Below are 27,827 nucleotides of genomic sequence, written 5' to 3'. Positions count from 1 at the left end.
TGTGTGTTATTATCACAACAGACTACAGAAAAGCAAATGTGGCAACAAAATAACTGTAAAAATTTATTTGGTGAACCATTTTGCCAGTCTCCTAAGTGGTCCCACCTCGATGAGTACAACTGATGGCAAACAAGAAAAACATGTCTTATTGAAAAGAAAGAAAAAAAAACAACCAAGTTTTAAAATTCGAAACTAACACCTGTCCTTTCACAGAGTCACTTGGGATGCAGTTTGGCCGAGAGAAGGGGGGGACCCTTCGACGAGTTTCACTTGTTCTTTCAGTCCAAGAACTCACTCACCAACTTTAAGGCCTTTTCCACTAAAAATAAAAAAGCAGAAACTGATTTCCTGGATTAAATGACAGCCAAGTTTGTCCCGACATAAATTAAGAGAAGAAAGTGCATCGAGTGTTCAAGTAGGATGTGTAGTTCGAAAAAGGAAGGGTTATAGGACAGCGTGTGTGTGTGTGGGGGGGTAACACTGGCACAGAACTGGTAATTTGCAGTGATTTCAGAGGACAAGGGTGTAGACTGAGAAGGCTGACCACAACTCAACAATCAACGTTAGTCTATACAAGAAGTCCTGCTCGTGCATCGCGTGGTGGATCACAATCACACTGTGCTGCTTGCTGAGAGAACTACTTGCACTACGCATGACAAACAACACATTTGACTTTTAAGCCTGTTGAACAATAATGCAAATAGTCCCCAATTTAACTGATTATTTCTGAAAGTCAATCTAGGCTGTGATCTGGAAGGCTCAGAGAGTTCAAATGGGGACAGGGGGAAATAAGGACATCCATTTTTTCCCCCCCAATATGATACGCCCACTCAAGTCAGCCACACCTCAATCTCATCTTTTGGCACGGCGTGGGTCCCTGCCGTTGCTAATGGTAACTGAGGACTTTGGGGCTGTTGGGGGTCCAGAAACTGAAGCCGGTGGTGCTCCGTTGCCGGGTGACCGGCCGTTGGGTCGCCCAGCATTTCCAAATGCGGTGTCACGGGCTGCACCGGGTGGGTTGTTGTTGGTAAACGGTGGCATGGCACCATTTCCTGTGGGTTCAGATACATAAGTAAGTACTTACACATTAAGAGGCATCTTAAAGATATCTAAGCTGCTTCAGTTTCAGAGTCCTGGTATTGTGTATACTGTTACACACTGTCATGGCTAACAGGGACACAACTTTTTTTAAATGATTGTGTTATAAGCAACACTTAATACTATGGCGAGGCAAGAAAACTGCTATCAAAATGCTTATTGTGGCACCTGTTCCCTTCAGATTAAAAATATTTACGTATGCACACTAGGGATGTCACGAGAACAAATACTTCGGAACCAAGTCGATGCCAAAATTCTCAAAATGCCACGGTACTCATACCGGAGGAACTGAACAATACCGACCCACCGCTGCAGGATGGTTGCCACCGCTGCTTCACGATCGGGGCAGACGCACATTGCATGTCCGGTGTCGTTGTACTGTGCCACATTAGCCTGCCGCATGTCCTCCCTCACCACCAGCCCTGGTAAGAGGTTCCTGGGACCCGTGCAGTGCTTAGGGTTGATTTTGTGTTTGTTTGGTTCGCCCTGGAGTTTATGAGACACGTATTTAAACACATTGAAAGTAGCAAGACGAGACGTAACGTGCACAGCCAGGACATCAGGGTTAAAGTGACCGCAACGATCCAGATTCACGATCCGACATCATCGATTAATAACTGAATAAATGTGTGAATAGCGACAGAGATGAACAGACTCTCTCGTGTGTAGGTGTGTGATGGTACATCGCGTGTTTTCTTAGTTATGCCACCGTTCTGTTTCATAAATGTAGTAATTTATTACTTAAAGGCTATATAGCCAGTGTTGTTTTTGTATGTTCATATATTTATAAACGGAGTGCACGTTGAAGTAAATAGGATTTATTGTTTTTTTTTTGTCGTGGTATCGAAATGGGGATCGACTCAAGAATCATGGAAATTTCTTGGCACCGGTATTGACTAACTTTTTGGTGTCGTGACATCCTAATGTGCACACAGAAGCTGTGAATACTTAACATACAGACAATCTTTTATAGAGCTGAACTCTAAACTCTAAAGTCAGAACAAAGAACATGCACAACTCTGCTGTTTCCTGATGAAGTGCAGTGGTTATTTCCATAAAAGGAAAACATACTGACCTGGTGGGGCAGGTGTACCTGAATTCTGATTGGGTGGAGAGTTCCCCCTTTGATTCTGGTCAGGTTTACCCTGTTACAATAGTGGATGAGAGTTATTTTATTACACCTCCGAAGCACTGGTGTTAGACTGCATAGAGAACAAAACACAGAACAGGGCAAACCATGTAAAGTTTTAAAATAGGCCACCAGAAAGCAGTCAGGATATTGTGAGGAGACACAGCCAGTAGTAGGTGAACTCATTGTTTTTGTGGATACTCTGATGCAAGTGTTTGGTGATGTGATGTGACATTGGGTGTGGGTGCAAGTCAACTCACAGACTTGTTCTGCTGGTTCGTTTGGGATAGCAGCTCTGGATTTGGTTCACTGAAGTTGGGCACTTCTGAATACACCATACAGAACCTGGGGCAGACAAAATAACCACATTCCAAAGATGAATCAGGAATTTTGTGTAAGAGGGCTTAAATAAATTGAATATATAATATATTAAAAGACCTGTGATTTGAATACTTGCAGAAAAGGAAAACAAGATAACTTTTCTCTGCAACAGGCTGCTCACTGTGGCTCAAAGCAGGAGACACTAGTTCTTTTATAAAACTGTTTCTGTTTGACTTCTTTAATAACCTTGTGTAACGCTTGATCAGGGGATGTTTGACAACCAGAATTTGAAGTGTAAGAAAAATGTATTAGCTACTCACTCTCCAATCTTCTGCAGATCTCCTCCTCTTCCAGTGTATAAAGTTAGGCACCCTTTCCATATGGATGCATAGCTAACACAGAAATCAAATGTTAAACTCATGCAAACAAAAGGTTACTAATCCTAACTTTTAAAACCAAGTGGATAGAGAACGACCTCTCCACTGCCACACATCTACAGTGGGTGTGCATTGATCTTTCAGTAAATACTAGTTAGTAAGTAAAGTTTATTTGTAAAGCAAACAGTTCTAAAACAATTACACCATACAAATGTTCTAACATAAACACACTCATTACAGAGAGTAACAGAATCCAGTAAAGAACTCAGACAGACCTGGCCCACACAAATCCCTTTAATGCCTTTTAAAACATTTACTTATAACTGGTTTTCGAATGATTCCACAGAATCAGCAAACATTGAAGGTGTAGGTGGGTAATTCCACAACTTGTGTGCTGTTGTCTCAAAAACACAGTCACCACAAGTTTAAAGATCTAAATAGAAAGATTCGAATCTGTCAGATCTGACAGTGTGAGCGGAAGAGAAAGGGTGGAGCAGATCTGTCAGTGAAGGGGCTTGATGGAGCAGTTAGAGGAAGGGTTTGAACGTGAATTCTATAAGAGACAGAAACTTGTCCAACATCAAACTAAAGGGAAAGAGAAAAACCAATGACTGCATGTTTGAGTGCAGAGCTGTTGTACCCTCTGGTGAGCTTGATGATGTCTCCAGGCTGAATGAGGCTGCCGAGTTCATCCCACACAGAGATAGCGATGCTCCCGCTCTTGTCTGCCACCTTGCAGGAGCGCACCTCATGGCCATCTTTCGTTTTGGTTACTCGCCCTGATGGAGCAAAAGAATAGTTACAAGACACGATCAAGCCGCTCAGATCCCCTCTAACAAACGTTGATCCCCTCACACGAAGGTGGAAAAGTCAAAGTGTCAGTGTAATGGAACCGCGGGCCCCTTTAAGAACACAGACACGAGTTGATAGTGAAGGGGACAGTGTGCAAACTCACCTATTTCCAAAACGATGAAAACGATATTCAGATTCTTCGACCCCGGCTTCACATCCTTTATCAAAAACAAGGCCTCGTTTGTGGGGGCTGCCATCGTGAGTCCCGATGAGGAAGAACCACCGCTCGCTCCCTTTCCTGTCACTTCAGCTCAGCAGCAGCAGTACGAGCTGGCTGTCGTCACTGTCATGGGGAGCTGCTAAGTTAGCTGTAGCCCAGCAAGCTAATGAGCCCGTTAGCCAAATGCTAACCAAACTCGACTCCTGGGACTGTTGCGCTGCCGTTAACTGTCAATATGCACACGGGCCAGCTTCTTAAAAAGTCGATAAAGATCGATCCAGAGACAATTAAAAGCGTGGAAGCGGAAGAAAGAGGCGAAAGATAAACTATCCTCTTCAGAATACTAGCCGGGCTAACAGATGTCTAGCTCGCTACCTACTTTTTCTTTCAGGAGACTCCCTGTGCGTCTTCCCTTCCGCGATTATCGCCATAATGGCAGCTTCTTTCTTCACCGATCACTGTGAGAAACCGCGATAATGCAGCTGGCGGGCACTCCGCGAGCTCGATCATCAATATTCGAGTTTGATCAAATAGTTTTGACAGGCTGACAAACGGCGAGTCAAATCTGAGATGCTCCTGCTTCAACAAAGACCGTTCTGTTGCACCACAGCCGGAGGAGATGCTTTGTGTTGCGAAATAGTTGGAGATGACAGCTCCTGTATCATTCGATCATTCACACAAACATTAATGTTTTAACCCAGTCCACCGCTTTTCCTTTGTGTGCCTCTTCTTAACATAAGGAGCTGTTAGCTTTTGCTAGCGCCTTCTGGCTAAATGCTTTGTTATACACGAGCAGTGTGTCTACATCGAGCTGTGGCGGCTACAGCGATGTCCCACAAGCCTTGTGTTAAATCCCCTGGTTATTTATGCCTCAACGACACTAAAGCTCAAACACACGAGTTAAAATTGACACAAGATGATCGCCACACGAGCCCCTGCTTCCACAATGCCCCTCAAGTCTACGTCAGTGGGCGCTGCCGGTCGGATTTGTATGACTCGGCCAGTTCCATTATCTTCTGTAGAAAAGGGGGGGCCACGCACAGAGGAGTCTATTCGTCTACTTTTATACAATCGAATCGACACAAACCAACAATTACCCGGAGTCTATTTCATGTACGTGTGTGAGCGGACAATAAGCGGAGCCGTGTAGAGAAAAGAAAGAAAGGTGTTGGTTTCTATTGGTTTCGACCTAGTGGATTCCGAACAACGCGAGAACTAGAGAACGTGATATTTAAGTATCGACGATGAAACTATGCGCAGCGTCGCGTCCTTATTATTATTATTATAATTAATACAATTATCATTGCTCATTAATTCAGTTTTTGATTGATCGAGGCTCGTTGTCACTTTGCGTATCAAGTATTAATCACGTGTGTTCGGGCATCATGTGCTGGATGGTAAACTGTGTAAGTTTAAAACTTTACGTTGTTCAAACGCAAAAGAAGTTTTTTCGGTTTCCGGTGTTTTTTTCTTCTGAATTGAACGGAAACGAAAAAAGAAAAGTGAATCGTCACGAACAGGATTCGAACCTGTGCGGGGAAACCCCATTGGATTTCGAGTCCAACGCCTTAACCTCTCGGCCACCGTGACAATGTGTTCCAATGCGTAGCTGAACCCCCTTTATTCTACAACATTAAAATAGCATGTAGTATGTTTGTTTTAGGAATACGAAGGTTCGTGTGTGTGTGTGTGTCAGTGTGTTGGTTGTAGTTAAATTGACTGTGGGAATAGAAAAAATGGCGGGTGGAGTGCAGGATGTTGAGTTCAGACACGAGAGGGAGACAAACACCGTCAAAACATAACAACACACCCCCTCACCTGCTGACACTGAAATAAAACCAGCAACACGCTGCAGAAGCTTTGTGAAGGCACCATGCTGCACATGCTATTACAACCCAGATTAATTAATACTGTTGTAAACAACCTATACATTACACATAGACGGAATTTCCGGGAGATCAGATGTGATTTAACTGTTGTGCTACACATACAACAAAATAATGTATTTTTCTCTTTGACTGCTGTTCATTATTTTGAGTAAACTTTGTTATTGTGTTTATTTGCTTTTCTATGTGTATTTGCAACCTATGTATATTTGCGACACATGTATAGACAGTTCCAATGTTAAAGAACGACCCCGACAACAACAACAAACATTCATGTATTTCAAAAGCATTGTTTATAATATAACATGTAATATATATTAACCATACAGTTATATTGACAAATATGGTATATAACATACTGCTATAACATGACACGTGAAATGCTTGTCATATGACATGCAATATATGTGGAATATGTTTAATTAAAAGTTTCCAAATAATTGCCATAGTAACCAGACGTTTGTGGAAAGACTGTTGAATTACTTGTATTTTATATAGTAGTAATAGTTATTTCTTTACCGTCATGGTCATATCAGAAATATCTTAGAGTTCACACTATCCAACACACTACTGCAGTGAGATTAATCCTCCACTTACCTGTTACCTAAGTTTTTTAAACCATAGCACGTGACCTACATTTATGAATCAATTTACCACGGCCTAACCCAACAGTGAGCTGAACTTCCTTGGTCAGAAATGTGACTCACAGGGATCACGGCGAGTGACGCACAGGACATAAGCTACCATTATTCAATTCATGCGAAATGTGTGTCCTCTTAACACAAGGACTGCAGATAAACAAACCAAATCTGAATGTTATGAAGTCTTTATTGATGTATACAATACTACACTTTGAAGGGAAATTCCTGCATGTTTATGAGATGGTTGAAACAATTGTAAGCAGATGTACATTTAAACACACGAGTAGCAGGTAATCTTCAAACTTCTTTGGTTTTAAGTGGGTGACTACATTAACAGGCGATAAACTCCACACAAAGATGATAGTAATCTCAACATCACTACCTGTGCTGTAGGTATCTAATGTCAGAGCTTTCCCAGCAAACAGTGGTCCTCACATATAATCCAGATTTAACAGTGATTTGAAGACAAATGAAAAAAAACAGACATTTACACACACATGTCTAGATAATAATTTCTAGATTTTTTTTTAATCACAGCAGACAGATATATCACCAAAGTATCATACTTTTGCATGAATAAGCAGAAATACATCAGAGCCAGTCACATTTTAACCTCTGCATTAAACAGAATGTACATGTAAGCCTAATGTTTCATTATTCTAGTTGAGTAATTTATACAAAAGAAGAAGAATTAAAAAGAAAAAAATCAAGTACATTGGTAAGTTTAAACAAGTTAAAAAAATGTTTTCATCTATTAACTTTCTCCTTACATATCCAAATAGAAGACTGGCAAACATTTATAACATGAAGCATCTAAAAGGCTTTGAGTGTATTACTTTGTCAAATAATGTTGGAAATATTTATCTATATCAAATGTACCATATATGTCTTTATCAGACCTCAGTAATATGATTTTCTTGCATAATTTAGATGTAAGAAAATGATTTGCTGTCTAATTCAGAAGGATAATAATGGATGTAGGCTGTATTGGTGTAACTGAAATAGAGGTTCCCCAATCCTGTAGTGCCAGCATTATGGTTCCTATAATTTAATTCTATGGTGTAACACATTGCAGACTCCTCTCTTCCAAGCTGCACATATGCCTAACACAAAGACAAGTTTATCATCCTTTTCCAAACTCCTACAACCTTTACTTCCAGGTGTTGTGCCCAGGAGCCTCTAGAGGGGCACAACACTTGTGACTCCAAAGAGCATCATCTTCTCTGCACATTCTCAGCAAGCAGGCCAAGAGCATGAGAAATGGGCCAATACATAGTCATCTGTCAAACCCAGGGATGCTGTCCTCTGCCTTTACGCACTTCGGTGCCCTTAGCATTTGGATCCTTGGTCCCTGGTATCACTTGTGGAAAACTATTTTTAGGGAGTCATTAGACATTAGAAATCTATAACAAAGGCATGAAAGCGCTAACTATGTGCAACAAGAGTAAGGTCACTTTATAGAAACTTCCAGGTACAACTTCCAAAACCGAGGTTGATTGTGACAAATGTATTTGCTCCTCCTTGAAACTTAAATCCTCTCTTTTTTCAATTTGTATTAAAAGCTTGAGTATGCTCCATAAAGTTATAGCTGCAAAGAATTAATCAGAGCAGAGAAAAAAAACAGGAATGCTTTACTATCACTCTTATCTACAAGAAAACATAGGAATCTATTCCATGAGGAGAGCAACTTCTCATACCAGCTTGTGCAAGGTAAAGGCACTTAAGGAATGTCCGTGTAAATGCAAATGTTTATAAGAGAGGGTTCGTCTTAAACATATGAAGCTGAGCTAACTTTTCCCAATACATGTTTTGGATGCCTGAAAGTAAAATATGACTCGTTACACCCTAGTATCATATAATAACTCAAAAACACTTGACAGTTACATTTACTGTTTAAGAACACATATTCAAGGCACTTAAAGTTCATATTTTATGTTATATAAGCGTTAAATACCTAGAGTAGTGTGCCTCATGTAGAAAATATTTCCTGTACATAATCATACATAGATGCCCTGTAGAAAAGACAAGGGCTATAGAGTTGACATTTCGCACGTCAGTATTAAAACCTATGGGTTATTTGTGCCAGTCATATATTTGTCTCTCAATCTAGAGCAGCTTCTATGCTGCAGTGTTGTCCTTCATCAAAGGGACTCAAATATATATATTTGTATCTATCTAGCGAATATCAAATAAATGTCATTTGCAAGAATATTTTGACTCTTGCAAACTATTCTATGCTATTCCACTCTTCGGCTATATAAGGTTAATTGTTGGTAGTCAATTGGCAACCACCAATTACAATTATATTTTTATGTTCCTCATGCAACTCATTAGGCACTCTAGTTAGATCATCAACATCAGGTTGGACTAACACTTCTAACGATGAAGGGCAGATGATGAGATTCAAGACTGCTGACCTTCACCTGTTAGTGACGCTTTTCAGTACAGGTCCAAAACATTCTGTAAACAATCTCCAGTCCACTACAAAACACCCCGCAACATTTTCACTGAAACTCTTAGAAACTGCCCATTCCAAATCTTGCACAACCTGGCAACGCACCGCCTCAGTAGGCTGTGGGCAGTACCGCCGTTGCTGGAGATCTACTATATTTCACAAGAACCGCAAAGAACAAAGAGACTGTTTGTCAGTGAGGCAGAGGGGTCCAGAGACAGGCACACACTGCAGGAGGATGGTTGGCTCACCACCCTGGCGATGTGCTGCTGCCGAAGGGTTGGGCACCAGTTGATGAGGGTAAGTTATGGTGCATGTTGATTTTCTTGGACAACCAAGCAAAAGACTTTGAGAAGCACTCTTGTACCTGTTTTCCACCAGGGCGATGCTGGTGCAGAGCCAGCCCACAACTGGCTCACATTTCAACAGGTCTGAGATCCGAATGTTAAGAAGTTCACACTCCAGCTGTTGGCAATAATGCACCAATTCATTATTTGCAAATCACAAATAACCCAGAGATGAAGAAGAATGTTATGTAGCGTAAGTTATTTCCATTTCACTGGCTGACATAATGCATCAGATTTTGCTTGCTTTTTAAAGATAAATGTATTCTTAAAGTCATTACATTTTTCATATGAAGGTTTTAGAAAGCATCTCCCTGTTGCTACTTTCACTCAACTTTTCTCAAAAGAGAAGAGAAAGAGATTTCTTGCGGTACAACCTCCCTAACTCAGTGGGTCATATTTTTGTACCTTTTTTGGTAGAAGTTCCTAAAACCAGTTCTAGAAAAGATAGCGGCACCTTGATGATCTAAATAGGAGATTAGTGATGTACACTGTGAGGTATAATGTTGACTGAGGCGTCAAAATTTTTAGATTATGCTGTTGATAATCAAAGGTAATGTAGTAAGAAGGCCCAAGGATGGACTGACATTAGAACCTATGATTATGTTCTGAGTTTTTTTGGGCACTGAGTGCTTACAATGGAGGGATAAATTGTGCCTGATGGGTATCAAATATAGAAACTTGAAGAAAAGAAAAAAATTGAAATTAGAAGTGATGCTCAACAAAACATATTAAGTTGCTTGCTCCACAGCAGCTGTTGCTGTGGGAATCTGGGCATCGGCTGCTGATTCTACAGGGGCTTTGTGCTTCTCTTCTTCTCCCGCCTCATCCTCTTCTTCCTCGCCGACATCTTCATCCTCTTCTGGTACTGCCAGGCCAGCGTGATCACCGTTAATCTCACACTCAATGCTCGGGGCTTTGCCATTGATAGCCAGCTCTGCCTTCATGCTGTCTGGGGTGGAAGGACTCAGCGTTTCCTGCAACACCTCCACAACACCTTCACAGGTATGAATCTCCGCCAAGGGAATGTCACCATCCAAGTTTCCGAGAGGTGGAATCTCCACATGGTCTTCTTCCCCAGGTGAACCTATGCTTTGTGTGGGGGTCTCCCCATCCCTGACCTTCTTTATATTGAAGGTCATCGGAGACACCTTAAATGAGGAGGACTTGGCAGTTGGGCTCTTGGGTTGGTTGGGGGTGAGACTCTTCTTGATTTTCTCACGCTTCTCTGGGGGCACAATCTTGGTGGTGATCTGATTCATCTTCTTCTCAAGGCTCTGGCGCGAAAAGGCCTTCTTGAGGCTATCAACTTTCTTCAGGCTGGAGCGCTTGAATTTGTCAGCTCTTCTCTCAAATGTGCGGGAAGTGCCCACACCCATTTCACCTTCCCCTTCCAGCATATCATCCTCCTCCTGTAGTGTTCTGAGATCATCATCGTCATCCGAGGACAGGCTAATGGTCTGGAGACCCTCAACTTGGGCACTGCTGCATTCAACAGAGCCTGCGATAGATGGAGTAATCTGGGTGGATTCTGCATCATACTGGCTTGGTTGTGGGGTCTTGAGGGAGTCCTTAACAAACACAGTGGAGGGGATCTCATTGTCTTCCTAAGAAAAGGAAGGAGAGAAAAATATGGTTAAAAGGATGGTCATTGGGATCAGTTTTAAAAGCATCAACAAGGTTTTAGTTTAATAGAAAATATAAGGAATTATAATTTGCTGTAAATTGCCAAAAAAAACTTGGTGACATCCTAAATGAGAATACAGATGAATTCCAGCACATGATCTCCATCTTTGTTTGAGTTAGCTATGGTCAGGGTTAAACCTAAGGCACCTTTTCAAGGACCAGAGCCTCCCGAGGAATTCTTGACAATGCTGCTTGAAGTGTACATCCAAACACATTCCCCATAAACATGTTACTTTATACTTCTGGCCCTTTGGCCCTTGCACACGGATGTCTGCCTTTAATACATTCTGACATGTTGGTCTGTCTGCTGAGGACGGAGGAAACCAGTTTCTGCATGGCTCCTCGGTTTTCTCCTCAAATGTGTGAGGAATTCCATCTGTTTCTCTGTAGGAGTCACACACCTCTCTACGTTTTCAATTTTATCTCTCTCTGCTCTGTTTTACCTCAAAATATGCCAGTATCAATCACCAGTGCAGGCCCCATCCTCATACATGTTGGGATTAAATATATATTATTACTAGCTGTATCTAAGTACTATACATTTAAGTCGGCATTACACAATTAATACCAGATGAAGCATATGCATGTATGTCACTTTCATCTCCGTGATTCTCCCTTTAGACTTGAGACAAACAAATGTTTTATATGATGTGGTACTTTTAAAGACACGTGAACAACAAAATGCACAGTGATTCGCTGAAATTCATGTTGATAGAGCAAAATGCATTGTGGGAAATGTATTTTGTTTTTTTTGCCAAAAACAGTGACAAAAAGCTGTTCAACAAGAAGATTCAGACACAAACTTCAATGTGGTTACTGTGTCACTAGCCAATGCTAAATCGAGAGACAGAGGAGGGGTGGGTTAAGATTGACCTGTCTCAATGCCATTACCTTTCGCGAACCTAAAATATAGACACATATGCTTTTTTATTTCCATCCTTATCCAGTGGTTAAATTAAATGGAATAACTTAAGCCAAAGGTTTAAGGATTCTTAAACCTTTGGCATTCTTTGGACAATCTCCTGGTTGTTTTCAAACATGCCTTAGGTTTTACATTCTTTTCATTATAGAGGTGCTGTAAGTCACAGGATGCCATTAGTTGTTGAGGGACTGTGCAATGCATTTTTTTAGGGGTGTCATTAACACATACTTAAGGACTGGACCAACCAGATGCTCGAGAAGACTCCTGCCTTCTTGTCCGTCACCAATGCTGCGAAAAACTAAAGTAGCATGGTGCATGCATCTGTCAGGCAAAGTAAACTTATGCTAAGTGAAGCCAATTTTGACACACGAACAGTGGTATGAAAGCTATGTCACTGTGACTGTGATTGTTGCTGCACAAAACCAAAATGTAAACGCAAATAGTCCCGCAGTGATTTTTTAAGTTCACTCTATATAGTTTTTAAGTGTTGAACAGAAAATCTTGTTCCACACAGACAATTTTGTTCCATTTCTTTCCCTGATCCGCTGGCAATTGAAAAATAATCCGTTTTTTGTACAACTGTAAATGAACTGTTCTTTAGAAGTGGAAATCTGTCTTGCTTCTACCATCTTGCAGACCCCTGATGCATCTTGCCTTGATCTTAGTCATGCAGGCATGATTCACAGTTCAGGTGTGTGCCAAGCATGTGTGGCATCTCAGTCAGTGCTAATAAATCTGTCAGCATGTTCTTAAAGGCACAGCATCAGAGCAGGGCAAGGAACAGAATATAAAGAATAATATATAGTAGAGGAGGTTTGATAAATCAAGATTGATCAATTATATACACTGGTGTTCTTATGATGTCAATTCCAAGCAACCTTATATCACCTTTCTATGCAGCACATTCCACAAACTGCTTCTTTGTGTATGTTGTTTCTTTTTTTACACTATAATCATACCTATGTTCATCCTCAAAAAGCTGGGAGCCATGAAGCACCTTGGGTTTGTAACTCGAAATCCAAAAAGACAAAGGTAGCACCTTGGGGAACAGGTCTGGTTACTAACCCCTCTCATTTGGTTTAACTGTAATCCTTCCTCTTCAGTTTTGTTCTCCGTGTCTCCCTCCTCTCATGTCTGAGTGAGCACTGTCTGAATGCCCTATTTTGCGTTTGGTCTAACACTGCACCACGCCCTAGAAAGACAGAACGTGTTTGTGCAAACTCAAATCTGAAATTCAGGCGCTGCGTGACTGATAGCTCTTCTATAAAACATGTTAGAACTACCAGAAAGCTTGCCTCTATGGTCAGATATATTCCTCCAGAGATTATGCTTATCTCCCTTCACTGAGTACACATTTAAGATAGAGTTAATCAACATGAAGGGTGAGATAGCTTGAGGTTTAAGCAACCACCTAAATTTGACCAGTCATGATTACAAAATCACAGCCTTACATGGCCTCTGCTGACCCTCAGCGGACTATTCCCTGATGATAAGTTGTTCAAAAGTTTTCCCTGCTTGGCAATGCTACATTTTTCCCGAAGATCCAGTATTCACACCTCTGCTCCAGTCCGGGCACGTCATGAGACTTTCTGATTTGGCTCAAACATGTTTGATATAATCTGTGTGGCTACAGGAGTATGTGGGAGGCAGGGAAAAAAACTCAAACACCTTTGAATGTGAATAGAGCTCTCCTGGTACACACTGTACTAGACCTGCTGCAATAACACTTTAATTAAACTTCAAGAGCAAGAGTGTGCTAGGTTTTGTCACCTTATTTTTTGTCTGAAAGGTGAATGCAGCCACATTTATGTCTTTTGTTTCTCTGCCTTGACTTCATGCAGCTTTGCTCTTTTTTCTGCATCTTGTCTTTGGTCTTACTTGTGAACATGCTGGTTTCGTGTTTGGTTGCCCAATTAGTAAGAAAGCGTGAAGTGAGTTTGCCCTCAGTTTAACTCCCACAAATCTTTGCAAGTAAGCTACAGCAAACAAAATCTTCCTAAATACCATTTGACCCAGGTCTGTTGTGTTTGTGTGTGTGTGTGTGTGTGTGTGTGTGTGTGTGTGTGTGTGTGTGTGTGTGTGTGTGTGTGTGTGTGTGTGTGTGCGCACGAGGACCTTACATTCTGGCACATCTCTCTTGGGAACCCCGTTAATTAGTGTACCCTCTAAGCAAGCGCTCATTAGCCACTAAGAATGTGATACAGTATGTGCAAGTATGTGTGTGTGTTTAAGCATCACTGTGAGCCACTGTGCATGTGTGTGCAGCCATGTAAGACATTGGCTATTGTAAAAAAAAAAACGTTTAACAAAGCAAGATAAAGGAAAACTAAAATAAATTTGGAGTGAACCAAGAAAACAAAGTTCATTTAATGTGAGAGCAAGTTTACTTATTTAACATAGGCCACACACTTCAAGGATATTCTGTATGAACACTTGGGTAATGGATTTCAGCATCACATTCAACACTTGCACGGTAGAATTGCCATCTAATTGCAAGTCATGCAAGGTTTTATTAAGCCTAAGTTGATTCTAGTCACTTCTCTAGGACTTCCTGCTCTGTTCATGCAGAGAGAGAGATCAGGGCGGGGCGGGGCACTGGTGCAGCTCATTAAAAGAGCTCAGATCGAGTCATGTTACTGTGTGAGTATTCTTGTGTTTATACCCTCAGTGTAATGACACCCAACAACTTCTACAACTCTTCTCGCTCCTTTGTTTATGTTGTGTCCGTGTGTGTGCGGGCTTCTGCATTACACTCCCAGTGATGAACATAATTTACTCAGGACTGGGTGATATGGTTGAGATCAAAAAATGTACAAATGCAAATTTGGTTGATCACTCTAACACTATGGTCCACAATGAATGAATTTAAAAGGATTTTCTGCATTCACAGTCCCCATGAAATGTGGGGTTCACATCCACATCCCCATAATGGTTTTGTCTCGCTCTATCATCAGGTCATTTATATTTTTGGCTCATCATCAAGTACCTGCATAACTGTTGACATTCCCATCAGCCTCAGCTGCACCTTATGTTTAGTGCTAATTAACAAATGTCTACCAACACACTAAAGTGAGAGGCTGAAAGTAGTAAACATTATACCTCTTAAAAGAGCTTGTTAAGATAGTCATTGTGAGCATGTTAGCATGCCGATGTTAGACTTAGGGCTCTTTCTGAAGCCGGTCTCAGACAGGCACTAAAGTCCTGATATTTTCCTGAGATTCTCTGGAGAGCCTTAATGTGAGAAAGCAAATGTCAGAGTCAGTTGCTCTGGTTTTTGGGGGAAAACATTCCTGCCAGCCCCCAAATAAAATGTCCAAATAAGCCAATCTGAGAGTACAGCAAAAAAAATTTAAAAAGAAAAAGAATACAAATATTTCAGGATGAGCTACAGGTGCTATACATGTAGAAGACATCAACTAAGATGTCAACTTGGAAAAACAATGAAATTCAAGAGCTTTTGGCGATAAGGTCAAATGATAGTGCCAATGTGCTGTAAACAGAAACATGGGATTTCTGCCGTGGAATTTATGTCTTGTTCTGTCTCCCAAGTGCCTCGTCTTGCCTGAGTGTACAATTTCCCTTTCTGGATTGAAATGGCATTAGAAAACAATTAGTTTAGCCTCACAGAGCTGCTTCATGCGTGTTTCCAATGGATGTGTATATAAAACCACACACAAAGAACTGAGCTGCTAATAAGACACTTTTTTGTTTCTTAGTAACTACAGGTTATTTGGCATTTTAAAATAAACAGACATATTTTCACCTGAAAGTTACATAACTTGACTTTTTAATTATTCTGCCCTTGTTAATGACTTATTTTACATCTGTTTTTACATCTTCGGTACTGTGTGTGTGTGTGTGTGTGTGTGTGTGTGTGTGTGTGTGTGTGTGTGTGTGTTCATTACATAGCCTGTATGTGTGTGCATGTCATATAGCTACACTCCCCCCAACATCAATCAGCAGCTTGTGTAACAATATGTTGTTGTTTGAGGCCGGCTCATTTTGTTACTCTTTCCGTTTATATACGGAGATCAGATACACAGTAGGCATTGCAAACAGTAATATAATGATAAAAACAAGGTACTCTGTTCCATACATTAACCATGACACTGTACTTCTCTGCTGTGTTGAGCAGTCAGTTACATGTATTCATATGAGGAACAGTTTGAACAGGTGTGTTTCTCCTGGTTCCTGTAGATTTTCCTAATCCGAAAAGGCGAGGTTGTGTTGGCACAGTGAGTCAGGTGCCTCCGGGGGATTTCACCAATGAAAGGGTAAACAATCACCACACACACACACACACACACACACACACACACACACACACACACACACACACACACACACACACACACACACACACACACACACACACACACACACACACACACACACACACACACACCATTGCTATAGTTGAGTCCCCGCAATTATTTAGCTACAGAAGACGAAAAGCTATAGTTGAAATAAAACAGGGAACAAATAAACCTCAAAAGAATACAACCATTTTTAATGATTGTTTTCAGACTTCAGTCAAACAAACAGTAAAAGAAAAAGCTCTGACTCTGAACATTCTCCTTTTTTCTTCCCACTCTACCTTCATGCTCTTAATTTGCCTTTTATATTTATCCATAACCCAGTCTACCTCATACACGATGACCAAACACAATGGTGCCTGCAGCCTCTCTCACACACCCATGAACAATCACGGCAGTGTTCACCTGAAACTCATGCGTGTGCAAATTTGCCTTCATCTGCATGTGTTTTGATTACAGAGCATCCATCCATTAGTGTGCCGTCCAGTTCACCCCTACTCAGCATGTTATGTAACATCATGCTCTCTCCTGTGCACGAAGAGCCATCTGTGGACGGAGGAAGGAAAGAGGAAAGAAAGGGAAGGAAATGGTACTCTCCTATTTGACATGGGACTGGCTTAACACAAGACATGATAAACTCTCAGTGCACTCTGCACAGTGTACCAGGGTCGATACACCACCTTCCACTGATGTATATACACTACAGAGAAATATTCTAAATATATAAAACTCCTGCCAAGATCTTACCTCATACCACCGTACAAAGTTTTGCTCAAACTGTGACAGATATTAAAGCCTCCACCTTATCAGCAACTTCATGCAGATTATTGGCTTAATACCCATGAAGCTTTGCATAACAAGTTGGGGCATTCTTTCCCTGTCCTTGCAAACCCCTCCCATATCTGCCTCAGCAAAAGAAAACATTCCGTGTTTACTGGCCTCCCAAGCTTGCGTAATCACACAACACAATAACCAATTCAGGTGCCATGTCATGCAGACGTGCTGGTAAAAGGCGGGAAACTAGAAAGGCGGCAATTATCCCTTATGAGATCAATGGCTGTTGGACAAAGTGTTGGACGTGGAAACCACAACAAAAAACTTGCTCATTCAACCCATAATTTACAGGAGAGAAGTCTGTGCCCTGTGGATGATGACAGGTTTCATATTCTGCAATATGAGCTGTCCAACTCTTGTTATTCATTTCATACATGACATGATATTGATGATTATCTCCTCAGTGGTTGCCTGGACCATTTGGATCTTGACTGCACCACCACAGATCAAATTTGCTAAACTTGTCTTGCACCATCCCTCCTCGTGTATGATGTGAAGTCTTCACTACAACATTCCTGCACGTTCACCCTTGCTCCATGTTACTTTCTTTAAGCTCTTTTGTTCAATCTCCCTCCATTGGACATTTTTGCAGCACAGTCCAAGACTACACATATTGGAGCCATTGTTCGATAAGGCCTGTGTGGCCATACAACATGCCTTTATGATAAGGCTGCCGCCAATTGTCACAATGTTTCCTCCACACTGAGGTCAGTGTGCAGAGAAGCCGGGAAGTCACTGGTTATCTCAAGGCATGTTGTGTTTTCATGTTTTATTTAAGCGCAGAGAAATCCAAATTTAAAAAACAGCGAGGTCCAAAATGCTTATTGTTTTCCTCTTTCCTGCCATGGACATAGCAACCTTGGTGATAGGACATGATGGACATTGGGGTTTGAAAAGTCAAAAGAGAGCAAACATGCAGACATCGTCCTGGAATCTAATGTCAGAGAACATACGGGAGGTCATAGGAAGACTCAAAAGAGGGGAGTTGGTTTCACATTGTTTAATAACGCAATAGGACTGCGAGTTCCATTGGCAGGACACCAGCACCAACACTCCCAGCACTTTCTTTAATCATTTAGATTACTCTGTCGCTTCAGTACGTAGCCATGCATCTTACTGTGGGAGGATGAGCAACTATGAGAATATTGCTATAACCTTATTAAAACCTGCGGCGTAATAAAAACATGCAAAATATGTACTCTTGGCAGAACTGAAGACAAAGAAGTGCGCTGCATCATGGGATATGCTAGAAAATTGTGCTGTTTTAAGAGCTACCGCCTTCATTTGTGTATGCAGGCACACTGTCTATATTTATTTATTATCATTCTGTACATGTTATGTTTTATGACTTTGATTTCATGGGAAATGTAGTTAAAAAAAACAATGATATGATTAATAAGCAGCTTGTCTAGCCTATCCAGCCTGGCCCCCCTAATATTACGATCACTTGCCTGTGTTATTAAAGCTGTTAAAACTAGTACTTTACACCTGGAGTCTGCGGTTACAAGCTTTCCTTTGACTCAGAGATCGAAACAGTTCAGTCGACTCGTCAAACCTGAATGTGACATCATACAGAACAAGCAAGCACTTAAAGCTAAACCTCCCCATCCCCACTCATGTCTTACACATAATACAGTCTGCAAACTTAACCCATCATTAGTCAAAACAGACCGCTTTCTCTCTCTTTGTCTTTTTTCCTCTGCCACATTCACTTTTCTCTCTAGATTAAATTTTCCCTTGTTACTTTCAGACGGTCTGAAAAAAAGAATATCAACACAACCATTTTTGCACCCAACTGCATTCTTGTAGAAACAAGAAAAATCTCACTGTGAAGAGCAAAATATATCTAATTACTCCATGCAGGATGTGTCAAAAACAATAGGCCTTTCCAACAGCAGACATTGTGTCAGAGGGTAGAAAAGCATAAATTCCATTAAGGACTGCTCAGCTCCATGAAGTGTCACAGTAACCCAGTCAACACAGACAACAGGAACAACAGCAGAGCCCAGAAAATGGACGAACAGTCATTATGTGAATTGTGTTTACTACGCCTGTGCTATGACATGTGCCATGAGCAAGGTCTGTTAAACATTCATTTCATCCCAGGTCAGCTTAGATGCTCTTACTGTTGTAAACTGTCACAGAGATTTCAGCCATTTACAAATGACAAAGCACAGACTGTAATCAAAGACGGACGACACCTCTTCACTTCCTCCCACCGTACAAAGATGAAGCCAAAATATCCCGGATATAGATGCTGCCATCTTTCACTGGTGATGTAATTAGGAGCCAGAGTTTGCGTAGAGGTGGAGTCCTGAAGCTATCAACCAATCATGAGTCAGTCTCGGCTGTCAATCGTGTAGGAGGTAGGGTTTGTAACCTATACTGCAGCCAACAACCAGGGGGCAATCAACATCAACGTGTTTTAGCATCACTTTAAGAAGCTGTTATTTTGTCAATTTTTAAATACAGTCTATGTTGACAACTAACTACTTTCTAAAATGATATGACGCAACGATGCTTGATTTGTTTGCAATGATTTTTTAACCTTAAAGAAACAGCTCCAGATCCTCCACAATCCACATTTTGTATTTTTCATACTCAACACAGGAAGAATTCTTAAAACATTAAAAAATTATGTTTCCCGAGCCGCCAGGTCAACAGATGTTGGACCAATACTAGCCTCTGTAGTTAAGTCCTGCCCTTAGTTTACATACTCCAAACAAAACTCAAAGTTCACTAGTGGCTAATATTACTTACACCATGTATATAAAACATCTCCTGTGTTACTTCTTTACATATTTCTCCCTTTTTTTGTGGAAGATAGCCACATCCCTCACACACCACACCTGTCTCTGGACTTTTCACCCAGAGATGAAGTTAAGATCATATCTTCCAGCTAACCCCTGGCCAGACAGTGAGGGCTCCGTCAAAAAGTCAGAATACTAACAAGTGAAACAAATTAATCACATTGTCATGACACAGGACCTTACACCACAAGTTGTATAATTACCATACATAAATAAACATGCACTAAGTTTCTAAATTTCTTTTTGTCTCACTTTGTCTTTGTCCACGGTGGCAACAGTGAAATAAGTTACAGCAACCACCATGATACTATGAGTTAATCACCCTACTACTATTATTATATAAGATCAATACAGGTTGAAGCCTGGTAACATCAAGACCCTACATGACTGAACTGCCAGCAGAACAACAGCAGTGCTCTGGGCTATAAGCTGGTGCAGTATATCACCTGCTCCAGAGAGAGACACTCAACAAATCTCAGCTCTAGCCTACAGCCAGTGGCCTGCTCCAACCTGTGGAAATGGATACAACATAATAATGTAGGGTTTCTGCCCAGAACACGCACGCAATATGTACACTCTAATAATGCTCAAATACATAATAACATCCGAACACATCATGTTTGGGGCAAGGCAAGCACTCAATATTCTTAATTGCTGCGTCTACCCTCGTTCTTGTCTTCAGAGACTGGCTTGAAAGGAGTTTCCTGTAGTAAAGCTTAATTTGTGTCAATTGTGTACTTGTACGCACAAGATCCTGAGGAGTGGAAACCAACAGTAATGTCGACCGTTGCTTTTCGAACGGCTGTTTTGAAGCAACAAGTTTAGCGAGTTTTTGAAAAACAGAAGTAACCATATTTGGAGGAGCAAGGGTGGAGCCAGACTGAGGGTCGGGGACACTGTATGCCCACCTTCACCTGTGACCTGCACCCATTTAGCAGTACAAGCTGTGACTGAATACCTAACTATCTAATACTATCTTCTATTAGACTCTCAATGGAACCATCATTTACAAAAAGAAAATCATGCTGAATTGTAGAAGTCTTGAAAATAGTGATTGAAACCACAAACTCTGTCAGAAAATGTTTACTGACATTCTTAATTAATTGCGAAGATAGATTTCTACTGAAACTGGCTTCTTTTGCAACCAGTGGAGTCGCTGTTTCAGGCACTGCCACATTGGCTTCACTTTCCGGACCTGGCATCTGCATCTAATGACCTTGTAAACTGTTATTTGAGCAATATTTATTTTGATTTAATGTGAGATTACAGAGCGCTGTGGCATTTGACTACAGTAAAGGTAAGAGTTTTGGGTGAGGCTGGAATTCCCAGTTTGTCCTCCATCTTAAGTGCATGAACAAAGTGTTGGGAAACATCCTGATGCTGAAAGGCAAGATTATGTCACAATCTTCGGTCAAGTGTCTGTACACAAAAGCTCTATGACGACTGGTAGCAGAGCATACCAAGTGACAATGAGTCGAGTTAAGCCAGTCACTCAAAACCTTTGTGAGCATCCAGTGATGATGGATGGAAACTTTGACAATTAACACATAGTGACTTTAAAATATATTCATTCAGGGTTAAATGAATCCTTGAATCCCTTCATACATGCATAACTAAAGAATGAGAACCAAAGGAGTCAACTCTCTTTCCATCACAGTTCCTGCAGCAAAACTTACCATTGCAGTCACTGTGTTTACTCTGGCTCTGGAGTATATTTCTCTTTCCTTGCAATGTGTTATGAAAGTTCTTTGATTGTATGTGAGAGCTCCGACCATCGTCACTCTCCATCTCCCTGCGATTAGAAGTCCACAAAAAACACAGACAACCACCACACATCCTTCTCTCATCCCACCGAGAGAGTCACATGACTCCCCTCTCACCACTAAGTATCCAGTGGAGCTCTGCATCGGGCTCGCGTGTGCAAACCCGGAGAACAAATTGTATTCTCGCAGCGTTCGGATTCAGTTTGCCAACGTGGTTGACTTGTTTGCTGTGATGAAATTGCACAGTAAAATAAACACAGATGGGCAGATTAAGATCAACTCAGAAATAAAAGATTTCTGTCACAGGAGATTTAATTTGAAACACGCTGCATTTAATGTAGGATACCCCGGTGATGCTAATAAGATACACTATAAGAGCTCCAGTGTGACTGTTGTCATTTAAACAGACTTTAGACTTTTTGTAATTAATTGGTGCAACAAATAATACAAAAAGAAATGTGTGTGTAATCCAATGCAAAATATGATGCCTTCACAAACAGTAATTACTGCACTGTACACACTGGAATCCTCAGATGGGATTCGTGTGTGATGCACATGTGCATGTTACTGTGTGTGTGTTTGTGTGTGAAGGAGAAAGGGACTAGATAAGGGGAGGGGCTTGTGTGGAGACACAAAAAGCACTGGTGCACAAAAACAAACAAACAAGGTCCAAGCAGCAGTAATTACGTCCTCATTAGTCCATGTTATGCACAGGAACCCAGCAGAGCGTTAGAAAGTGCTGTCATTTCTGACCGGCTGCAGCCAAAGCCCAGAGCTTGTAGAGACCCCTGCTCTGTGCAACAGAGAGCGTTTACCCAGAAGCCCCCTGTGTTTCCACCTCAGCTGGCACGTACAGGGCAATGAGTATTTTGCTCCGGCTCGGTCAAGTGAGGAGCAAAGGAGGAGGAGGGCCCCTCGGCCAGAAGCTACAGGGCTGGCACAGAGAACTTGGCTCTTGGGTGCATGGCAAAACGTGCGTTATCAAAGATACCGTGAGGCGTGCAGCATGTGCTTTGGTCTGTTGTCAGGGAACCATGACAGATGGCTTAACCGAACACAGAAAAAAGTGGTCACGTGCAAGTTTGAGTTTGAATAAAAGACAAAAAAGGAGAAAATCAAGAACAAAACTAAATACCTGAGGCAAAAAAGAGAGATGAGATGGTGCAGAAATTGACAGACTCAGAAAAGAGGCAACGCAGGAGAAGGAACAAGGGCTGCACTTAGTTCTTTTATTCCCTGCTCGCCTCAGGCAAGCCAAGCCTCATACCAGCTCTGTAACTGCATACACCTGACCCAACACATCAGCATAAAACATCCAATGGGCAGGCTGCACGCATTACACACGATGTGCACACACGCCCTTGAGGTGGCCTGGCTCTGCTACACCCATCTGCAAATCCTCCACCCATCAGTTTGAAAATTAGAGGAGAAAACTCAGCAGAAGTCAGATCAGCACTTGTACCTGGAGCCTGTGAGTAACACGATAGTATGACAAAGGTCAAAGGCAGCACCGTCCACTCACACTATCTCTAAAGCAGCAGATCACTCCCTTCTTGCACATTAAAAAAAACTAACCAGGGATTCAAACAAATCGATCGGCAGTGACCCGCCCACAGGCACACAGAGCCGCCTTGTTGTGCAGGGGAAAGGTCTTGGCACCTGTTGCATTTGAACAACAGGGCCTCAGTACCTGGGAAACCAGATAACAACGGCAGTTAAGAGCTCTCAGTGGCTCTGGCTGTGTCAACAATGCCCCCCACCCCTCTTTATTTTCACTGCCCGGGCACACACACTTGTATGCACACGCTTAGAGGCACCCACGCACACACACATCAAAGTAAAAACCATGCACATTACACACAAATCCTACTCGGATATCATGCCTTTTTTTCAAGAATCAAAACTGCTCGAGTTTAATTCTATCTTTTACGTGCTATGTAAGCAGGAGAAGTTGGATGGTAGCGATGGGTTATGGGAGTATTATTCCACTCATTTTAGAGTCGTAATTTCCTGAGGGAATCTGGGAAGTTTGTCACTTGCTCAGTGCCAGTATAGAGTTTTACCCTCAAAGGTGTGATGTGGCAGTTAAAGTGGTAAAATCATCCAGAAGCCATCAGTCTGTCTGAATTATGACTGTGGGGTGTAAACAGATCCACTCAGTCAGTGTCTGAGCCCTGCTCTATTATCTTCTGCAGCTCCATTCCCAGACACACCCTTCTTCTTCTTCTCTCTCTCTCTCTCTCTCTTTGATACACACACACACACATGGTATGAGCGGGAACAATCTTCTTAGTTAGTCAAGGTGTGTTTGAAGTGTATTTACACAGTCACAAAACAGCAAATAACTCTCCCACAGCATTTGAGAAATTAGCTGGCGTCTTGTTTTACAAGTTTCTAAAGAGTTGAGATAAAGTGCGAATAAAGTGCTGCTCACCTACAGCATGTGACATATCACATGACAAGAAGACACAGGCACCAAAACACTCACTCTACTGCAAATAAGAATGAAAATATCACACACACACATCTCTACTAGTGTCTAGTATGGATCCAGCTCTGAAAACACTAGACCCTGCATCAGCATATGTCTGCACAAGAGTTGATGCTCCCACAAACTTTTTATTAACCTTGCAGGTAATCACAAACTTGATCACAAAGTGTGTGGGAGCATTGTCTATGTGCTGACATAGGTTGGGATTTTGCTGCTTCTCTTGCCAGCACCCATACTGCTTATCAAGTTTGGGTGCATACTTTCAAGTACTTCCTACATAGGCCTATCCCAAGATGTTGTGACCTTTTATTGGCATAACTTTTATTCAGTTGTGTTGATAGCCCAAAATGAGATTGAGGATGAAATCACCAGGGGGACCCAGCAGTTCTCTGACCAATAAAGGGAACTTCATGAGAACGATAGGTGGAGGGACCCTTGAGAGTTCCTAACCTATAACCCAACAGGCTGTTTGCTGCTGTGAATCGTCCCCTCACCTGGAAAATGAGCACTTTAAAGTGGTTCCTCTTCAGCAGGTGGTTGTGGTTGGCCTCCAGCTTCTTCACCTGGACCGCCTGCTTGTCCATGCGCTCCTTCACGTCCTTCAGGTGGGTGCTGACTTTGCGGGAGCGCTCCAGCAGCTTACTGACGCAGTTGGAGGTGCTGACGTGGGTCTTGCTCAGGCGGCTCACGTCGCCCTGCACCACCCGCACGGCGCCTTCCAGGTCGGCCTGCCGCTGCTCCATGCGCTGCTGGTTGTCCTGCACCGCCTCCAGCATGTTGACCAGCTTGTCCAGCAGCGCCACCACGGTGATGGCGCTCACCTGGCCGCCGGCCACGGGGCTGCCCGGCGCCGCCGAGGTCGAGCTGGTGGGACTTCTGAAGCCGAGCCGGGACAGGGTGCCCGTCGGGGTCGGGGAGGACGGCGCGGAGGACGGGCTGAAGCTCGGGGTGAGGAGCTCCGTGTTCTCGGGCTGCTGCTGCTGCGGGATGGTGTGGGTGCTGCCCGACACGCTGCTGGCCTCGGCGTGGGACGCGTCTTCTTCCATGGCTCACAGGTGGAGAGATGTCCCGCTGCGGTGCGATGATTCACCCGAACAACTTAACACCAGGAGGAACTTTGACTTCAGCTCACTGACGCTGCTGCTGCTGCTGCTGCTGGCTCCAGAAGAGGAGGACGGAGGTCCGGCTGCTTTTACTTCTTGGAGTGGATTCCACATCCACGCCCCTTTCTGTCGCTCTATGACACACACACACACACACAACGCATACACGCACACACACGCACACTATCTCTAACTTCCACCATGATCAGTTCATGTCGAACCTCTAATCTGAACCAGGACGTCAGAAATGGTTTAGCCTCATGGGGACCGAGGCTCTGGTCCCTATTTATGCTGGAAAAGGTCCTCTAAAGGAAAACACACACATACACACACCACAAACACACACACACACACACACACATAAAAACAACACACACACACACACACACACACACACACACACACACAGAGTTAACTTTCAAAACACCTCCCCTGCAAACCCCGAGGGGCGTGGTGTGGTTACTATGGAGACCTTGCAGGCCAAGCCCTATTGACAGAAAAGAGGTAGAGCTAGTGTGTGTTTGGGTGTGTGTGTGTGTGCGTGTGTGTGTGGGTGGGTGGGTGGGTGGGTGTGTGTGTGTGTGCGTGTGTGTGTGGGTGGGTGGGTGGGTGGGTGTGTGTGTGTGTGTGTGTGTGTGGGTGGGTGTGTGTGTGTCCTATGCCTGCTTGTTGTGTGTTTTCATGTAGCTGCCAGTCATTTCACTGCCTGGCTGATTTTACAAAATATGTGTGAGGGCTACTTTTGTTTTCTGCCCTATGTATTTTTTTCTAAATTATACTATTGTATAATTGTGGGTGTGAGACAAAACAATAAAAAAGACAGAACTCCGTCCTGAGTGTGTTTCAGGAGCTTCACTGAACTTTTTCACTGATGTCCTGTGTGCTGAATGAAATCATCGACCTTACTTTCTTATGCCATAGTTAAGTGTGAGTGTGCGCATCATGCTTACTGTACAGCTGTGTGTGTTTATGTGTGTGTGTGCCCTATGTGCGCCCCCTTTTCCTCTCGCCTCTTGTTTTCCTGCTCTGTGTCATGGCATGGGGGCACACAGACATGGAAATGTGGAAATCCCTGTTTCAACAATGAGCTCATCTGTGCCCTGGCGTGGTGCCTCGGCCCCTCTCTCAGTGTTTCTCTTTGTCACCATCACTGTAAATCTTTTATTCACAGCAACACAAGCACTTATTCAACGAATCTAATAAACATGTGCGGGATGAACAGGAATGTGTAAGTGTGTAGCAACACCAGTGCCTGAACCTCTGTGCATCTTCCTAGAAGAGAGAAAGAAGCACATGTATGTTTAACCTGTGTAATTCATTTCCCAGCAGCTATGACAAGAATCTTTTTTATCTGCCGGCTTTGGAAAGAATTCAAACCCACTCCTGAGTTTTATTGGATTCAGCCTGATATGGTAAAAGGCTTGGTCAGCCACCGTGTCACCTAAAATCAATATAAAGTATTCACACCCCTAAACTGAGATTAGGATTTCTGCAGCTACTTCCATGTACAGTGTCGACACACCTCAGAACAATGTTATAATGTGTGGGCTGACACCACCACAGCCTGCCTCAAATCCAAACCACATTAAAGCAAGTGTTTATTTTTAAGTTGTATTGTCACTTCATAATGCTGCAAGTGATTTTAAAGTCCTGCCGCCATTATATCGATTTCTGCTGATGAGAGAGACGCCTGATTTTCTTTTTTGTGACAGATGAGAAGATTGATACCACTCTCTGTACAGTAAATATACAATGTAATAGAGTGGAGCATGGAGTGTGTAGTTAGTGAGCACCAAGACTGGAAGCAGGTGGAAACTGCTAGCCTGGTTGTGCCCAAAGGTAAAAAAAAATCAGTTTAGCACATTATATATCTTCTATGTTTAATCCAAACAGCAACCGAAGTGTAAAATGACACAATGTACCACACTACGTCTTGATTAGGTGGCTTCTTTATGCTCTTTGTTTTTATAGGTGCCGCTAGATTGGATTATTTTATACTAAACTAATAAACAGGGGGTGGTATTTCCATGTTTGGCAAGCAGATGATTTATAGCCAGGGTCCGTAATCCTGGAAGAACTGGCAGAAGTAGGCTTAAATAAATAAATACGAGAGATACATCCCACTCTCTCCCTGTTCTTGTGTTTACATGAATTATAAGGTGTCTACACATTTTAAATATTTAACATTTGGTTTTGCTATGCTGTGTCTTCTTACCCTATGGAATTCCCCAAAATGTACTTTTAAGGAAATGTAAACTATTTCCTTAAAAAGAGACCATCTCCCTTGTGGATATGAAGGTTTGTCTTTCTTCTGCTCCATCAGTTCAGCAGTACTGAGGATCGACAGATTCTAACCCAGATGTCAACATTCAGGACTAACACCTTTTCTTGAGGTCAGTCGCTCAAGCTTCAAAGCTGTCACAGTGTAGTGGCAGTGCTGGACACACACTCAGGCCAAACAAGCTCCTTCCTCCACTGACTCAAACAACACCAGTGCTTCTCTTCTCCGCTGCTCTGCTCTGTCGCCTCTCCTCAGAGACACACACTTCTGTCGACATAAAAGTGTGACCTCCCGTTCCTAGCATTTGAACTCTGACTTTTTCCCACTTTCACCCCCTTGGGACTGAGCGGAGGGAATGACG

General features: G+C 42.4%; 2 protein-coding genes and 1 non-coding gene across 3 annotated transcripts; all 3 read right to left on the bottom strand.

Annotated features, from left to right (window-relative positions):
* Window positions 1–50: 50 nt before the first annotated feature.
* Window positions 51–4,925, bottom strand: nabp1a (nucleic acid binding protein 1a). The gene is made up of 6 exons (XM_020090169.2): window positions 3,881–4,925; window positions 3,566–3,704; window positions 2,869–2,940; window positions 2,488–2,572; window positions 2,174–2,243; window positions 51–1,052 (listed from the first exon to the last, which is right to left on the bottom strand). Exons 1-6 carry the CDS (start codon window positions 3,972–3,974, stop codon window positions 853–855), a joined length of 660 nt encoding a protein of 219 aa, XP_019945728.1. The 5' UTR covers window positions 3,975–4,925; the 3' UTR covers window positions 51–852.
* Window positions 4,926–5,445: 520 nt separating this feature from the next.
* Window positions 5,446–5,527, bottom strand: trnas-cga (transfer RNA serine (anticodon CGA)). Its single transcript has one exon. It is a non-coding gene; the product is annotated as a tRNA-Ser (tRNA).
* Window positions 5,528–6,633: 1,106 nt separating this feature from the next.
* Window positions 6,634–25,588, bottom strand: cavin2a (caveolae associated protein 2a). Its single transcript, XM_020090083.2, has 2 exons — window positions 24,577–25,588; window positions 6,634–10,867 (listed from the first exon to the last, which is right to left on the bottom strand). Exons 1-2 carry the CDS (start codon window positions 25,126–25,128, stop codon window positions 9,992–9,994), a joined length of 1,428 nt encoding a protein of 475 aa, XP_019945642.2. The 5' UTR covers window positions 25,129–25,588; the 3' UTR covers window positions 6,634–9,991.
* Between the last annotated feature and the right edge of the window lie 2,239 nt (window positions 25,589–27,827).

This window comes from Paralichthys olivaceus, chromosome 10 (assembly GCF_024713975.1).
Source record: "Paralichthys olivaceus isolate ysfri-2021 chromosome 10, ASM2471397v2, whole genome shotgun sequence".
Taxonomy (NCBI): Eukaryota; Metazoa; Chordata; class Actinopteri; order Pleuronectiformes; family Paralichthyidae; genus Paralichthys; species Paralichthys olivaceus.
The sequence above is the reverse complement of the archived record's forward strand: the minus strand, read 5'-3'. Positions and strand labels throughout refer to the sequence as shown.

What these genes read in the sequence shown, in the direction of transcription:
- cavin2a (XM_020090083.2), bottom strand. Translation starts at nt 25,128, where the DNA reads ATGGAAGAAGACGCGTCCCACGCCGAGGCCAGCAGCGTGTCGGGCAGC. An exon ending in TTAAAGTGCTCATTTTCCAG is followed by an intron (nt 10,868 to 24,576) that starts GTGAGGGGACGA and finishes TCCTTTTCTTAG; the next exon opens with GAAGACAATGAGATCCCCTC.
- nabp1a (XM_020090169.2), bottom strand. Translation starts at nt 3,974, where the DNA reads ATGGCAGCCCCCACAAACGAGGCCTTGTTTTTGATAAAGGATGTGAAG. An exon ending in TTTCATCGTTTTGGAAATAG is followed by an intron (nt 3,705 to 3,880) that starts GTGAGTTTGCAC and finishes TTGCTCCATCAG; the next exon opens with GGCGAGTAACCAAAACGAAA. An exon ending in CGAACCAGCAGAACAAGTCT is followed by an intron (nt 2,244 to 2,487) that starts GTGAGTTGACTT and finishes CTATTGTAACAG; the next exon opens with GGTAAACCTGACCAGAATCA.